Raw genomic sequence first — 17280 nt, 5'->3', positions numbered from 1 at the left:
GGGCTCCTGGGGGTGCCCACACAAAACCAGCCCCCTGCCCCCCAACATCTGGCTGGGAACAACGTCCCAGAGCCTTTCTTGGCGCGGGGTCTTCCAGCGTTCCCCTCTCTCCCTCCTCTTTGCATCCGAGACAAGCGGCCCAGTGATCACCTGCAATGGCAGCCCCAGAGGGTGACCTGAGCCCTAGAGCTACTGCTGGAACAAATGAGAGAGCTTAACTAGAGCAAGACTGGCATAAAAAGGAAAGGGGAAAAAAGAGAGGAACAAAGATTCCGTCCAATTTGCTCTTTTCGGCATTGTGAAAACTGGCCTGTTTCCCAGTATATCACTCTGCCATTGAATAAGGTCAATTGCAGAGCAGTTCTTCAGTCATCCTGATGGGTTTTCAGCAGAAAGTGAATGGAGTGCAAATTAGCCAAAGTCGTCACAAGCTTTTTTACTGTCACTCTAAGCCTGACAGTCCAAAGGAAAATGAGGATTAATAAATCTAACGAACTTTCTCCATTATCCGAGCCAGGTTAGGAAACTATTTATTGTCTCTCTTTTTCTGTGTTTCATCCATTTCGCCCTACTGTGGTGAAGCATTTCAAGAAGAAAGAAACAACAGCCACATGCACACACACGCTTTGCACGCACACACAGCCCCTCCAAATCCGTGACACACAGCCCTGGGCAGGGCTGGAATAAAGGCACTGGCACCAGGCAGGAACACCAAGATTTGGAAATAGCTCCACCTTGCACACACTGTATGGGTTTAGATGAACCCTTACAGCTGCTGATTCCCACTGATTTGTGTGCAGAGAGTGTTAAGAGCAAATATTTCACAGGAGAAAGGGGCGCTGCCAGCAAGTCTTAAAAATTGTCATTTTTACAGGGCAAAACAGTTTTGAGTGAAGGGGGAAATTTTAACAATTCCCCACGTGTGAAGAAGATTTCAGTGCAGTTTCAAATTCTTCAGTAGCTACTGGTATAGAATGTAAATCTTTCCTTTAATTTATTAAAATAATTTGTATTTCAGTAACTTCTGAAAAACCTGCTTAACTGAAAGAACTGCCTGAGACACTCTCAGAGCCCAGGAGGTCACACAGAAGTGATGCAAAAGGCCTGTAGGAACTGTTCAGACTTTCTGGGTTGGAAGTTTAGGTCTGTGTGTATGTTTAAACATATATATATATGTATTTAAATCTAGAATAATGCAAATCTGTCCAACTCCACAGCTGGACAACACGTTATCCCACGTAACTATGATTAGTTCAGTATTTTCCTGCAGCACTCCCAAAGTCCTTAAAAACTTTCCTGAACGAGCCTGAACGTGCTGCCTGAAAATAGATGTCCAAGATTGCAGATTTTGTGTGTTCAGCAGCGACTGAACCCATTTCACATCCACAGAGAAAGAGCTGGGAAGAGGAGACACAGAGGTCAGTCACTCGCTCGTGCCCTGGGGAGGAGAGCAGCCCAAACCTCAGGTCACCTGAACACAGAGGGATCCACTGGTTACAAGCAAAAAAAAAAAATGCAATTTTCCATCTTGCCTCCAGTAACCATGAAAACTGTTATTTCAAATCTTGTTGGTGCTGACAATGAGCCATTCCTCTCCCATCACAATCTCCTAAACTTCATTAATAAGAAGGAAAAAAGTCAAAGGACAAAACGTAGTTTTGTTCTGAAAGCGACTAAAAATATTGCTTTAATTCCTTCCATCTTTCTTTGATATATTAAAAACTGTAGCCAAAAAATAAAAAATATCATTAAATACCTGTTTGGTATTTAAATTCTTGTGGCTGCAGTGGGCAACAAACCAGGGTAAAGTCAAGTCAAAGAGTTTGTTTCAATGCTTTGTTTTCACCTTTTATGTGGAGACACTCACCAGAATAAATTCCCCTTGAGGAAGCTCATGCTTCAATCTGAGTAACCAAAGAAAAATTGTTGAGCATTCAAAGCAATCTGGGCTTTGTTGAGATTTCCCTTCTCCTACTTTTACAGTCACTTGTCATTCCATTTAATAAGAGAGAAAACTTTCCTGACCAGCTAAATTATGCCATTCAGGATATTAAGGAAAACACACATACCCTGAAGTAAAGGTAAAATTATGCTGCAATCATCAAATCAGCCTTCTCTTCTTTATCCCATCTGTATATTCTCCTTGGAAAAGCTCGAGCATTGGCTCGAAAGCCCCACGAGCAGCTCAGTCCTACCTGCCTGCCACTGAAATTGCTGGTATTTTAATCTCATCAAAGAATCTGGGTTTTTCTTCCTGCTGTTTTGACTTTGCTGTCTCTTAGCCCTGTCACATTCACTAGTTTTGAATAAGTGCAGAACTTGCATTTACAGAATTTGCAATCTGCAAGATTGTTTAAGTGATTTATCAAATACTTTGATTGAACACTTATTGCTGCTCCAGTTCTGAATCTCATTTACATTGACTGGGTTTGACATGAGCCTTTAGAGTGAGCACAGAAACGAGCTCAGGCTCAGTCAGGTACAGCACGAGGTGGGGAAAGTTCCATCTCCAGCCCCAGCCCCTCTGGGGTTGCCCACTGATAAAATCAGCTGTGCAATACATTCCTTAATAAGCATTTTACATCTGATAAAACCACAATACCAACAGTCAGCTGGGCTTTATCCCACTGATGACACAGCACAACGTCTGTGCAGGTCGGTTCATCAAACTGGGAGCAAAATGAAGGGCAAATGAGATTGAAGATCTACAGAGAAACCCAAAGCCACAACAGCCACAGGGATGCAGCACAACCCTTCCCAGCAGGTCCCAAAGCACTGCACCCCAGACAGACACCACTGGGGGGTTCAGAGCTCCACAGAGGCACCATTTTAATTTAACTCTTAGGATATTAAACTCCTGCCATTCCCTACTGTTTCCTAAGTTAATGCAGAACAAACACAGTCTCCAAGAACATGTGCTGGCTGCCACATCCCTTTCAATGATAGAACCATTTAGAAATAAAACTCAGATGTCATTAAAAGTACACAAGAGCTGTAATAAATCTCCTCACTAAAGCAAGTGAGGATGGGCCAAAGCCAGGCAGGATTTCAAGCACCCAGGACTCCAAGGTGATCAGGTACGGAGTTTTCATGGTTAATAACAAGCAAGCAAAGATAGAATAAATGAAGAGGATTTGTTTCAGCCCATCAGGGATTAAATGACATTCTCCTGCAGCACAGCAGTGCTGAGTCTTTCTTGCTAAATCTGTTGTCTTTCAGGCTCATGGTATTTTCAATGCTCCCTCCAAACTCATGTGGGATAATGCACTTCCAAAAAGTGGGCTCTAGGTATGCACATTCTTAAAATCAACCACTCAACACGCATCCAAATAAAAGTGAGCTTTCCTCCCCATTTTCCCCGAGAAAGGAAGCTCAGAGCCCTTTTATGCATTGTGAATGGCCCACCTAATTTAGACTGAATTATACCCTAACCTTCATTTCCCCTTTACTTCTTTGCTCCATTCAGCAGTTTCTGACTTCAGCTAATTCACTAACAATCCCAGCTGGTCCTTCCCAGCTCCCAGTTCTTTAGCACATTGTCCAAGGAAACTATGTGCTCCCATCTACACTGGTATTCCACTCTCCAATTAACCTACTGCTGAGAGGCTTTACCCCTTTCCACCATCCATTCCTCTGCACATACATTTTTTTAACCTTTTACTTCTTGAATTAAAGTGCAGGAGGAGATCTCTCCCAGGTGAGAAGGTGTTAAATTTATTTGCTAAACGTGGTGCTGGTTATTCAGGAGGACACAACACAAGCTCGGGGTGACAGCCCTGAAAGAATAACCTGCTCGATCTCCAGAGCGTTTCAAAGCCAAGTTAAGGCACAGATGTTTAAGATACAAGTAAACAAATAACAAAGGCATTTCCACACTTGCTGTATGACAGGCAGATGCTTGTTCTGAGCACTGGAAGCGAGGTCAGCCAGAGGTATGGCCGGTATTTGATCCGCAGCCCCAGACACCGAGATGGGTTTGCTGTTCTCATTATTTAAAAATAATCAGTCACTTTTCTATTACACAGTTGTAACTGAGATGACAACAGAAGGGATGTCTGTGCCTGTGCAGCCACGGGCTCTTCACTGGCAAAGTTTTACCACGGCTGCAAGAGAAGAGCCTTGAGCATGTCTGTGTTCCAGACCTATTTCACTGATCAGTTTAGTTTATGTATATAAATAGATATATATTGCTTTACTTTGGTCTTATCAGGGGCAGAGATGATCCCAGTTATTGGGTGCTGACCACCACTCCCCTACTTGCACAATTAGAATTAACCAGCTAGAAACAGCTCTGCTGTCTTGGGATGGAGCCAAGACTTCAGCACCTTGAAGTCCCCTGTGCAATGACTGGAATTATCCACAGAGAATTCCCACAGCAAATGCTGATAAACTTCCCTGGATTCAGACTAGAGACCTGTCTCTCCAGTTATGGTGAGGGTCTGCACGTAGCCCCTGTCCTGCTTTTCACCAGAACTGTCATGGCTATCCCAAACCCTCCTCTCTAGTGCAGCTTAAGACCACATTTTAGAAGCCCTGGATTTCCTTCCTGCTTCCTGAGAGCCACTTAACATTTCCCTCTCTGACACAACACCAAGTGCCTTCTTCCCAGGTAAATGGCCCAGATCTCATCTCGACAAGATCCCAGCTGAAACAAAGATAGGGAAAATGCAGTTGATGGCTGTTAAACACCTCCCGCCCCCAGTCCCCTCTTCCTTGGACATTTGCTTAGAAGCAAGTGAGCACAATAACAGCACAGTGCTCAGAAAGTGCTTTTCAGAATCAGGCAGTGAGAAAGTCAATATGGAGCAGCGTGTCCATTTGTTTTGATTTATCTCACTAACTTCAATTGACAGTTAATTCATCAGAGGAGGAAAATGCCAGTCTAGTGAAAACACAACTCGTGAAGGAGAGAGAACGGAGTGGAAAACACAGAGTGTGGATAATACAGGTAATAAATTAAAGGATACAGTATCAGTATTTTATCATTCCCATTCTGAATTCTCTATATCCCCACTCTTGCCAATTACAGTTTATAGTGAGCAGTAAATTTACACTGATTTATATCACACACACACGCCCTTTGCAAAATGAGGTGACTTTGGAAAACAGAAAAAGAAGTGACTTTGGCTCAAATTCCTAAATCTGATATTTCCAGCAGCAACTACCAACCCTGGTAGCAAACCACAGGCGAGATGAGAATTCACACTGCGAGTGTTGGCTCGGATCTAAAATCCATAAAAATAATAAAGAGTTGAAAATGTGATTTGCAACAGCAGCATTGGCACCACCAACACCAGTGCAGGGCTGCCAGGGAGCAGTGGAAGCTGCACATCTCCCCTCAGTCAGAAGAGACTCCCCCACTTTTCCAGGGGCACTCCTTGGTGTGTTCCCTATTTCAGTCCCTTGACCCCACAGCTCCTCCCAGGGTGTCATTTGTTGTCACTGTGGGTTAGAACACAGGGGAGAGGAAGGAATCACAGCCTGAACTTTCACCCAAATGTCTAAATCAAATCACAAGTCTTCCAAAGGTTTAGGGAAGTCTGGATGCTTTTGTGATAATCACAAGCCACTGCATTACAAGGGGTTTTAATGCTCGTGAGTGAAAACACCAATTACTGCAGCAGGATTTATCGGTGTGTCCAGTCACAGGAAGGTGTGAAAATCCTGTAGACAAAATGCCAGGCTTGTCCAGTGACAGGACTAAACTCCTCACAACCTTCCAATAATTCCAAAACATTGGTCTTTTTGTTTCTAAACAACTTTGTGGTTGATGTTCACCATCACTTGACACTGGAACATGAGTTTCACAAGCTGGTTCCTCAGCACATTTTCACCTGTTGCTCCCTGACTGCATCCACCCCCCCCCACCTGCAACTCCATCCTTTGCATCTTCATCTCCACCAGGCAGGAAACTCACCCTGACTGTAGTTGACAACTCTCCCCTTCCCTCAAGAGACCAATATTTATTTCCCTCCTCACAGCAAGTCCTTTGGACTATGGCTGTTGTCAGCTGCAAGTGGATCTTGGATGTCCTATCGTGCTCTTTGACACTTGTCAAGTTCACTTTAAAAAAACCCCAAACTTCACCTCTTGCAGCCTTAAAATCATGCTCCCAATAAAACTTCTGCATCTCTGCTGCACTGTCAGCACATAGATATGTGATCCAGTTTGTCAAATGTTGCTTTCGCTCAATAAATTGGATTTAAATTTGGCAGAACCCCTGGCTAACAGTCCTGCAGGAGCTGAGCCTGTGTCTGCAGCCCCCTCAAGGACATCTGAGCCCCTGACAGGGAGCCCCTGGTGAGGAGCAGCAGCACCAGGGACACGGTCACAGCTCAGACCTGCCACGCTCTGCCTTCCAGGCAGGAGCTTTCCCCAGCTCCCCACATCCCTCTCCTCTCCCAAACATTTGGCTGTGGTGCTTCCCCCGCCCTTCCCCTTCCTCCAAGTTGAAGGCAGTTCACCACTTACGGTCATTTACAGCTTACAGCCCGGCAAATCCAGAAGGTGTCTGATGAAAAAGAGGGACTAGCCAAGCATCTTAATCCCCCTGTTCATTCATGCTCTCTGTAATGTTCTTTCAGGCCTCTGCTGAGAGACTAGGCTGAAATGAAGGCTGATAAATTAGTCTGGAGGGAAACAAGGCAGATTCTGCTTGTAAAAGGTCATTCCAACTTTGTTCTGGGTGAGGGTTTATCTTGACTGCAGCTGCGACAGACAATGGCCGGGGCCTAAACGGCAGAAATCCAAGCTCTGCTCACGAAATTACTGTGCTGATAAGGGAGAATGGGCTTCAGGGAGATCTAAATGGGAAAAGGGAGGTGGGGGACAGGGGTGAAACGGAGGTGTTTTTGAACACGACTGAACGGGGATGGCACAATAAGATGCACAATTAAAGCAGTGACTTGCCCCGGCATTATCTGTGAGCGAAGGAACACAGAGCTGGGGAATCAGATCCAAAGGCAGGAGAGACCCACCTGTGTGTGTGAGCCCCTGGAGAGGGGGCTGCAGCACTCCCTGGGTTCTCCTCCACCAGCCACACGGCTCCAAGGGCAGCCAGAACAAGCCCCACCGAGGAGCGAGCGCGAGCAGGGGCTGGCTGAGAACACGAACACTCTCCAGGGGGAAGCACTTTGAGTAGGTTTTGTGCCTTTCTGGGGCAAAGAGAGCGAACAACGGCAAGTCCTGACGAACTGCTCCCTGGTCTGTGCTCCTCAGATCCATTCATCTGTGCCCGCAGATCCATTCCTGAGAGATGCCCCTCCTTTATTTACACATCCCACTGGAATGTCTCCATCAGGGCAGACACATTCCATGGCCACAGCCACTGTCACCTGTCTGGAACCCCCTGACACAAACCAGCTCCTGACACCCCCCTGCAGAGCTGCCCCCAGCTCTGGGGTCCCAGCACAGGAAGGACCTGGAGCTGATGGACTGAGGCCCCAAGAGGATCAGAGGGATGGATGGAGCAGCTCTGCTGGGAAGAAAGAGCTGGGAGAACTGGGATTGTTCAGCCTGGAAAGCAGAAGGCTCCAGCATGACCTGACTGCAGCCTGCAGGAAGCCAGCAAGGAAAGATGGAGAGAGACTACTCACAGGAGCATGGAATAACAGGACAAGGGGGAATGGTTTCAAACTGACCCAATGTGGGTTTAGATTGGATATTAGGAAGAAATTCCCCCCTGTGAGAGTGGGCAGGCCCTGGCACAGCTTGCCCAGAGAAGCTGTGGCTGCCCCATCCCTGGAAGTGTCCAAGGTCAGGTTGGAGCAACCTGGGCTAGTGGAAGGTGTCCCTGCCCATGACAGGGGTGGATCTGAATGATCCTTAAGGTCCCTTCTTGCCCAGGCCATTCTCTGATCTTGTCTGTTTGCTCTGGGAGAGGACAGAGAGGAGCAAGAAATGAGGAGATGCACAACTGAGTCAAGGTGGATGTTTTATAGGGACACTTCACAAAGCAGCTGGGTCACAACTTGAGAAACAGAGCACATGGTTGGGAATAACATTCCCAAAGACACCCCCATGATCTGGAAACGCTCCTTCCTGCAGCCAATTCACCACTGGGCTCCTCCTGCAGACGTGCTTCTTCCATTCACGGGTCTAAAAATGACTCAAAACCAAAAGCTTCACACCTTCCCTGGACAAACAGCCCTTGTTCTGCAAAGCTGGACACTTCCAGCCTCAATCTGTTCAGGTCCCAGCTCTTTGCTGTGAGAGAGGGAAGGATGAATAATTAAGTGCTGTGTTAGCAAGTGAGGAACACAGTCCCACCCATGTCCCACCGCTGCAGGAAGAGCAGCAGACCCAACTTTCCATTTCCATCTCTATACACAGCAAACATCCCCTGCTCTGCTTTTCCAGAGCCAAGGAAGGAGCATCTGAAGTGCCAAAACGTGTGAAGTCCTAAATCCCACGAAGTGAGAGCTGCTGCATTTAGCAGCTCTCCCAGCCTGCACTGCTGCTCCCTGTTTGCCACGGGAAGAAGAGGATGGTGCCAAATTCTGCAGAGAATGTGGTTTCCCCCTTCTCTCAAAGTAATTAACACAGCATTTTGCTCTGGAAAATTCACTTCTCGCATCGTACAGACTGAGGTAAAGAAGTTTAGAACCTTGTGACTTTGGATTAACCAGGAACTCAGCAGGGTTTGCTAATGTCACAAACTTTTGGAGTCTAAACACAGCTCGAAGAATTTTATGGAAGAGATTCCTCCCTGAGAGGGTGGGCAGGCCCTGGCACAGGTTGCCCAGAGAAGCTGTGGGTGCCCCATCCTTGGAAGTGTCCAAGGACAGGTTGGAGCAACCTGGGACAGTGGAACCAGATGATCTTTAAGGTCCCTTCCAACCCAGACCATTCCATGATTCTATGATTCTATCTAAGCTTTAACTCAAAACTGAGTAGTGACTTTCTCTAACCCCTAAACACAAGGTCACAAGGAATTTAGGGGTTCAGCTACAACAAAAAAGGACCCTGGAAAGGTAACTGGGCTGAATCCCCAAACAGCCAACACATCCCTGGCCACCCCACACCAGCAGCCTGGAAACCACCAAGTGAGTTATTTTCCATTGCTGCCACCTCCTGAAACTGCAACTGAGAGTCCACAGAGCGATGCCCCTTCAAAGCTCCTGTATATTTATGGTTTTACTCATTGATCATTTCCTTTACAAAAGCCCACTGTGCTCCAGTGCTCCATCAGCCAGGCTTTCCTGGGAAGGGACAAAATCAAGGTTGGATTTCTCTGTAGGTTAACATTCCAGAGGCAGAAGCAGTGCCCTGCATCCTGCAAGGCTTTTGACAATGAAAAGAGCTATTTTTCAAACCCTGTGGTCACCACTGAGCTTTTCATGGGATTTTCTTTTTCTCTCTCCCTTTTTTTTTTTATTTATTTTTTTTTAAGTGTGGATGATAAAATCCTGCTTCAGGAGCTGGTATTCATGGATGTCTCTCAAAGACGAAAAGAAAATATTTATTTCCTTTTTCTGCTTGTGAATCAGAATGTTCTATTTAAAGCAAGTGCCCTCTGCCGGATTGCTCATGAGTTATTACCCCTTATGGAAATAAAGGAGAAATATCAGGAGGTATTCTTAGTCATTCCCTTCCCCTGTCTCTTCTTTTTTCCCTTAATTCCTTATATACCCATGTTTTAGCCAAGTGCCTAAGATAGAGCAAGATATCTTGGCATTCCTGGGCCTAAAAAAGACTTACTCCCTTAACCCTGACATTGGAGCATCTGGTGAGACGTCAAAAAACGGGACAAATTTCAGGCGTCTCCCTTGGATGTCACAAAGGTGCATTTCTCATTCTTATCCAGGGTGAACCCCCCAAAGGATGCAGCCCTAGGGAGTGGCATTTTGCCTGTGGGATGATCAGCTTCTGAATGCAGAGGCAGTCCGTGTGCCACGGGCACGTTTGTGATGCCAGGCTTAGGAAATGACCCAACAATTGGCAGGACCTGGAAGCTGCATCGTCCCCTCACCCCAGAACAACAACCAGGCACTGCAGGGAGAATGGAAGTGTTGGTGTTCGGAGTATTTACAGGTCAGGAAGTTATTTCTCCTCCTTGAGATCAATTTTTTTTTTTTTCTTTCACATAAGTGCCAGGTTTTGGTCTAAAGCAAAAGTTTCTCTGCAGTTTTTTATACACAAATTCCAACTGGGGCTGCTCTCGGCAGCTCTTCGTGGCTGAGGGCAGTCCCAGGGTGCTCCCACCTTCTGTTTTCCTTGTGAAACCACAGATTCTTTCTTTTTGAAAATAATTTCAGACAAAAAAAAAAAATTGAAAAAAAAAATTGAGAAATTGTGACATAACTTTGCCTGGGAAACGTCTGCGGGGTAGGAAACGCTCCCACCCTTCCTCAGCCACCTCCAAGCCTGCCCATCCCCTTCATGTGGCTTGAAAACCCCAAGTCCTGAGCCCCTTTTCCCTGAGCAGGAGAAGCTGTTCCAGGGCCATCATTCTGCAGCCAAAGGCAAAGGCAGAGGCCAGAGAGGATGAATGAATCAGGGGATGCACGAGGGGAAACGGCATCACATCCTCCACGAGCTGAAGGAAACGTGGAGAGGGATGAGTGCAAGGAGATCTGGGCAGTTCTTTGCTCACTTAAACCACTCACACTTCCTTTTAGCATCTTTAGTTGAGAAACAGGACAAAGAAGAACACTCTGCTTTAACTGGATCAGCTTTTAAAGGGAAAGGAGGGGATTTCTGTACGTTCTTTTAGCTGGGAAGCAAAACCCCCACAGTCAGAAGAACCTCAGAGGGTCCTTCCTATTTTAATATTTTCCAGATATTTTAGTACCTTAAAAATATATATTTTTAAAAATATATTTTAGTTTTTAAGATGGTTTAGTATTTTTAAGACTCAAGGAAATACAATATAATTCTCCCTTTAGCATTTAAGGCCAGACACGCGAAGCAGATTTCCCTTGGCACTTACGGGCATTTCTAAAAGCAAACAAAATAAAAAAGACCCTCATGCTAAAATTTAAACCTCCTATTTTGTGGGAACAGGGAGGCTGAACTGCTGTGAATCACTGACACTATAAAGCATGTTCAAAACTCAGCAGTTTTCCACTGGCCCAGATGTGGAGCCAGAATTCTGCTCCATCCGGAGCTGTCGGCTCCTATTTTTTCCACAGTTGTTTGTCTTCCGTGGGACAGTTTCTATCTTCACCCCTATTTCAGTATGAAATGAAAGCACTCATTTTTCCTATATAAAGGAGCAGCCTGGATCCAACACTTTGAGTGCAAGGGAAGTCTCTGTGCTCCAGCAAATAATCTCTGTTAAAGTATAAATTAAAACAGAGGAACTAATAGTTATTTATCAAGAGTATTTGCCCTGTGAAGCAAACTGAGCTAAAATCATTATTGCTTCCAAATTCCCTACGATTCAGTTGCTAAATTTCCCTCCAGGATTAGGTTCCCACTCTTCTCTCAATTAGCAAAATAAGCAGCACTATGATAAATATCATTATTCATTCAAAGTGATCAAAATCACTATGTAGTCATTTTATCTTATTTTTTTTAAGGTCTCAGAGGCCACAAAGCACAAACACAGGGTGCTTTATTTGGGGGGCTCTGAGTGGTGTGTTCTGTGTCAGCAGGCAGGGCAGTGATGGCATCGGGAGAAATGCAGTCACATCACACCGAATAATCACCGGCCTTTTGGGTTGGGTGGTGTCTTTTGAGGAATAGAAAGAGAGAGAAACACCATCAGCAGTGTCAGGGAGCGAGGCCCAGAGGGAAAACACCAGCTCAGTGTCCTGCTGAATCACCCGTGGGAGAGGCTGGGGCCGGGACAGCGACACATCGGATTTGGGTTTGTGACACGAGCATGAATCACTCACTGCCATCCCATGTCCAAAAACCCCTTCAGTGAGAGGTGTGGTTTAATTTAAAGAATGTTTTTAAAAGCATATTCCACAAAGCAAATCACGAAACAAGACAGTGAAGCAGTGCTGCAGATAAAGCAGGGCACGTGTTTCCCCCCTGTCATAACCCCGGCCCTCCTGTCCGGCCCAAAGGAGAAACTTCCATAACAAAAATAATCACACATCTTTTTTTTTCAAGACATGGCAAATAAGACACAGCATTCTGCATCCCTGTTGATGTTTCAGGAGAAATAACCTGAACGTTTCAGCAAATAACATTCTTATATCTCCTGGAGTTCGAGGCTGTTCATCAGAGCCAGGGCTGGAGAGAGCAGCTCACATGAAAACAGAGCTGGCCCTGCCTCCAAACATGAGGTTTGGAAGTTTCCTCTGTGTTTCCTGAGGACTTGGAGGTACAATTAACTGCTTTGTTTCATTTTCATTTTCACAAATCTGCCCTTACTGGAGTTTGAAAAGAGGAAGCTGTTTCTGCAGTGCTAATGCTTGGAGAGAAGGGAGAAACCCATTTTCAGACCAAAGCCCTTAACAGCACATCTTCCAACCCCCAAAACGTTATTTGATTTTTTCCCTAGAATACAGAAATCAGAAGAAAACAGACATGAATTGTGAAGCACATCCTACAGAACAACAAAACCAGCAGCTTCCAGCAAAACTGAGACGGTGCTAAGGAACGTTCACTTTGCAGCCATTCCACTTCCAGTGGCACTCTTAGTTTAGTCAGAGCCTGACAATAAAATTACTGTGATAAAAGGCAAGAACTGCTCGTGCAAAGGCAGAAACACTGTTAGAACCACAGGACTGGTGACTACTGAAAACAAACAGAAGAGGTCCAGGTTTTCAGGATTTGGGGGGTGGGGTTGGCACCCCCCAAAGTGGGATTATCAAGAATATCTGCAGGAAATCAACTGAGAAGCATGAACAGAGAAGAGACTGGGTGTGAAGAACAGATAACATTCCTGAAGCAAAAGTACTCATCGAAGAGTTAACTCAGGTGTAACAGTAATGTCTCAACTGGCTGGAAATGAGGAGTAATGTGCGCAGGGCTTACAACAGCCACGAGCCACTGCAAGTCAAAATTACAAGTTTCAGAGAAATACTGACCAAAAAAATAACGTCAAAGTGCAGAAGGAACACTTCTCATGGTACTACAAGCCCCAGATTTGTTAGATTTATCACTATGGTAAGAACCAGCACACAGAGCCAAACACCATTAAGTTATAGGGTGACAAAAAACTCCTCCCCTTTCCTTTTTTTCCCCCTTGCTGCCAATTGCCTGCCTGCCCAATTTCATGAACAGAGGATGGAAACATATCCCAAGCTACAATTTCCCAGCAATCTGCCATCAGGTAGAGCTGCCCAGAACATCTCTTCAAGGCTTTTCCAACCTTAGCCTCGAAGGGAGTGGCTCAGAAATTCCCACACAGGATTTATTCGATGAATTCTGCTCAGCACACGGAGGGATTCCTGTGTGTTGGTCCCAGGTGAAATGCTGAAGGTACTGAGTGACTAAAATCAGGTCCCTGAACTGTCTTTAAACACACTGGGAAGTGGAAAACTTCAAGAGGTATCTTCAAGTACAAGCAGGGTCCAAAGAGAGAGTGTGGGGTGGATGGGGGACAGTGTTTGAGGACACCTGATGGAGGACAAACAGTCCTCCTTTGAGGTGTGAAACCTCAAAGGCCACATCAGAGGATAAAGGAACAGCTGAAATGCGAGAAGTGCCACGGAGAAGGAAAGTTTGTTCAGTTACAGCACAAAACCAAACAGTATCACAAAGCCAACATCGTGGATAGAAAGGGCTCCTATCAGGGCTGGCACTCAGAGCACAGGGGATGTGGGGAACATTTCTGAAAACCGTGAATGCAAATACCAACTTTTATCAGGAATAGAGAACACAAGGACAAAGCTTGGCCAAGGTCACAGAAAAGAAAGGTTTGCATTGCTCAGGTTGGATCTGGCTTCTAACAGCCAGGGAGGATTGCACCCTGTTCCAAAAAAACCAGCCTCAAAACAAAATAACAAACAAAAAGACACACGAAGCCAGCAAATGCCACCTACAAATACTTGGGTCAGAAAAAGGCAATTCGTCTCTCTGAAGGAGCCACTTCCACTTTGCAGCCTACAAATAATCAGTATTGCATATTCCTAGAGAGAAACCGTGCCCAGCTTCAGAGAGACCTCGGAGTGACCAGAACCCTCCCCAGGGAATCTGGAGGTGCCTCACACCTGCAGCCTCCCTGAGCCAGGCTGGGTATTGCCAGAACATCAACAGGGATTTTTCTCCCCCAAAAAAACCCCATGTCTTGAAACTCACACAGTAATACCAATTAAATATTCTGCAATGATGTTCACGCAAAAGAAGCCAAGACCAAGATGAACTCTTGAGGAATGTCACTGGAGGGAGCAGAGGAATCAAAACCCTGAGCTGAATTTCCCTCTTCTCCCTGTACTAAGACAAGAAGAAAAAGAAACTCTGGACTCAGTCGTTCAACCAAACTCTGGTTTCAGCTCTTCAGACATTTCCTAGTGCAGAGTGACAAAACACTATTGAGTTTGGTTCTTATAACAAGTGTTTTTTGCTGTTCCCTGCACTTCAGACACACTGAAAAAGTAAACAAAAACATCTGGACCTACTTCTTTGGGCTTCACTGAATCCAACTGCTCACTGATTTTTGACTTCACAATCAAGAGTGTAAATTATAATCAGACACAATTTGAAATGTTAATGCTTAAGTCTGGCCTTTCTGACCTCAGTTCCTAAGAAAACAGGGCTTCTGTGACTGCACTGCTGGCTCCCCCCTCGGTGAGCCTTCCAGTTCCATCCTTAGCTGCTTCCCACCCTGTGCTCCAGTGTTCTGTAAACCACTTCACATCAGCAGTGGCTGATGGAGAAAACATGCCAAGCCACTGCTTCACCCAGGGAAAAAGGAGGCAAAATTGAGCTCCCACTTATTTTGAAGGACTGGCCTCCCCTATTCAGCAGCCTGTGTGTCCTGCCAGGAAATCCTCTCTGCCCCAGCTGCTCCAGAAAAAGCCTCCTCCTTAGGCCAACAACCAGCAGCTCCTGTGGTAGCAGGGGTGTGGTGGGCTGGGCTGGGCACTGGGACTGCAGGGAAGGAATTCTGGAGTGTGTAATGGACACTGGATGTGCTGGAACAGGACTGTGGACACAGAGCAGAACTCCTAGGCTCCATTTCACTGCTCACAGAATATTCTGTATTTCTAGGTATTCAGGGATACAGACAGTTTCAAATCAAGAATACAGGAGCAGAAGAGATGGAGAGGACTTCTGGGACAAGCTCAGAAAAGCAGGGAGAAAGATGGGAGTTGTGGGATAGAGCACTTTTTCTTCTTTAGCTCTTAGGGAAAAATGACTTTCACATTTCTTCATCTTTGCTGGGGAACAAGAACTCGAGAACATCTGGGCAGGTAATGGGTACATGGTATTTCCCTCTGAGCAGTTAATGATCCCTGCTCCGCTGACAGGGCTGGGAGTCAAAGGTAACACCCCCAACGACAGAACACGGTGCCAATAATCCCATTCCCTCCTCCGTGACAAGTCCCGAACACAAGCTCGAAATGACAAGCACTTGATGAAGTGACCCGACATCATTTCCAACCAACCTTCCAAAATGGTGCCAGAGCAGTTTTTGTAGCCCGAGAAGGGATCTTAAAGGGGTTTCTGCTGATTTTAAACACCTCAGGTTATTGGGGGAGGGGGGCAAAATTACGCATTGGCAAAGTCACCGTGTCCGTCCCCAGGCCACCAGGCCCCAGTCCAGCCTCATGAACACTTGGCAGAGAAGAGAAATGAATGTGGTGATCACATTCCACACGCTTACCTCCCATCCAAAGTTTGTTTCCTTTAATGTGCTCCTCTGTCCTGTCATATAGGGTCCAAATCTTTCCCCAACTTCAATCTTCTTTTTGGCCCAAATCCCTAGCCCTGCCCCTGGGATCGAAGATTCTCTGAGTTCAAAATCTGGTGGGATTGGAATGTCATCAGGAATGTAGACGGGAGCTTCATAGGGTGAGCCCTCCTTGGGAGTGAAGTCCTCACTGGTGGGAAAGGGTGACGGAGGTCCCACGGGAATGGGGGACATTATACTGTCCTCAGTTTCCTCCTCTGCACTTTCGCCAGCAAGGAGATCGGGGTCGGTCTCGTACATATTATTTACAATCTCGCTGTCACCTAAAAGGGGAAACAGCAGAACAAAACACACTGAAATACTCCGGTGAACATCAGTTAAGCCTCCTCTCGGGATGAAGATTTGCAAAGCCGAGCTCACACGACTGGAGGGGGGAAAGCCAAACCTCCCCTGGAGAGCTCAGGGGGAGCTGAGGGGAGAACACTCGCACTGGCTGCACCACAGCCAGGGCTGCTGAGGGCTGGGATGGAGCTGAGGGCAGCCTGACATGTTCTACAGGGTTCCTGGAGTGCTTGTCTTTCCATTTTGGAGGGAGGGAAGGAAACACACAACAAGGCCGAGGTCCCCTTTAACCACTTACTGCTTCAACTGGTTCAGTGTATTTTGTAGAGGGGGAAAAAAGGAGAGAAATTAAGCTGAAGCCAAGCTAAGCTTGGCAAGAACTGTTTGCCTGGTATTTGGGTTTCTTGGGTTCAGCAACAGAAGCCGTGGCTGAGGTGACCTCCCAGCAAAGCACCTTTGCAGGGGTAACAAAAGCATCACCAGTTCATAATCACAGAATGGTTTGGGATGGAAGGGACCTTAAAGATCATCTCCTTCCACTCCCCTGCCATGGGGGACACCTTCCACCAGCCCAGGTTGCTCCAAGCCCCGTCCAACCTGACCTTGGACACTTCCAGGGATGAGGCAGCCACAGCTTCTCTGGGCAACCTGTGCCAGGGCCTGCCCACCCTCCCAGGGAAGGATTTCCTCCCAATACCCAAGCTAAACCTACTCTCTGGCAGTGGGAAGCCATTCCCCCTTTGCCCTGGAGTGAAAACACTGGACACAGAGGGTAAAAAAGTTTGGGGATTTTTCCAAGAGGAGTCAATTGCTAAGCAAGGACATTCATATGTAACGAAAACTGAGCTTTTTCATCCAAAAAGGAAAAAAGGGGGGGGGGGGGAGGAGTGAAACATGGAGGGGGGAAAGAAAAACACATTTGTCATACAATACAAGTAGTTGAAGCATTTTTGGGAGCAGCTTTGCCATCTCTCAATTAAACATGAGGCAGCAGGACTGGGCTCCGTGCACAGGAGCTCCCACTATGATAACAAGGCCAACAACCACCCCATTGTGGACCCTCCAACACGGGAGGGACTCCCACAGTGCATATTAATGACTGACCCCTGATGTCATCGGGGGGAGCAGCACCCAACAAAAATCCCAGTTTTCACTGCAGCTCTGGCTGCCAGGCAGGAGCCATG

At 46.4% G+C, this 17280-nt stretch overlaps 1 protein-coding gene across 3 annotated transcripts in view; it reads right to left on the bottom strand.

Moving 5' to 3' along the window:
- PRDM16 (PR/SET domain 16) overlaps positions 1 to 16071 on the bottom strand; it is a 150216-nt gene extending 134145 nt beyond the window's left edge. For all 3 annotated transcript variants that reach the window (XM_027905031.1, XM_027905032.1, XM_027905033.1), the window contains exon 1: positions 15728 to 16071. In XM_027905031.1, the coding sequence (XP_027760832.1) occupies positions 15728 to 16054 (327 nt within the window). In that variant the 5' untranslated portion in view covers positions 16055 to 16071. The remainder of the gene's footprint in view (positions 1 to 15727) is intronic.
- Between the last annotated feature and the right edge of the window lie 1209 nt (positions 16072 to 17280).

Source organism: Empidonax traillii, unplaced genomic scaffold, assembly GCF_003031625.1.
Source record: "Empidonax traillii isolate 1590-97213 ecotype Southwest subspecies unplaced genomic scaffold, ASM303162v1 scaffold1111:size180776, whole genome shotgun sequence".
In the NCBI taxonomy this organism is placed as follows: Eukaryota; Metazoa; Chordata; class Aves; order Passeriformes; family Tyrannidae; genus Empidonax; species Empidonax traillii.
This window is presented reverse-complemented; position numbering and strand designations above follow the sequence as displayed.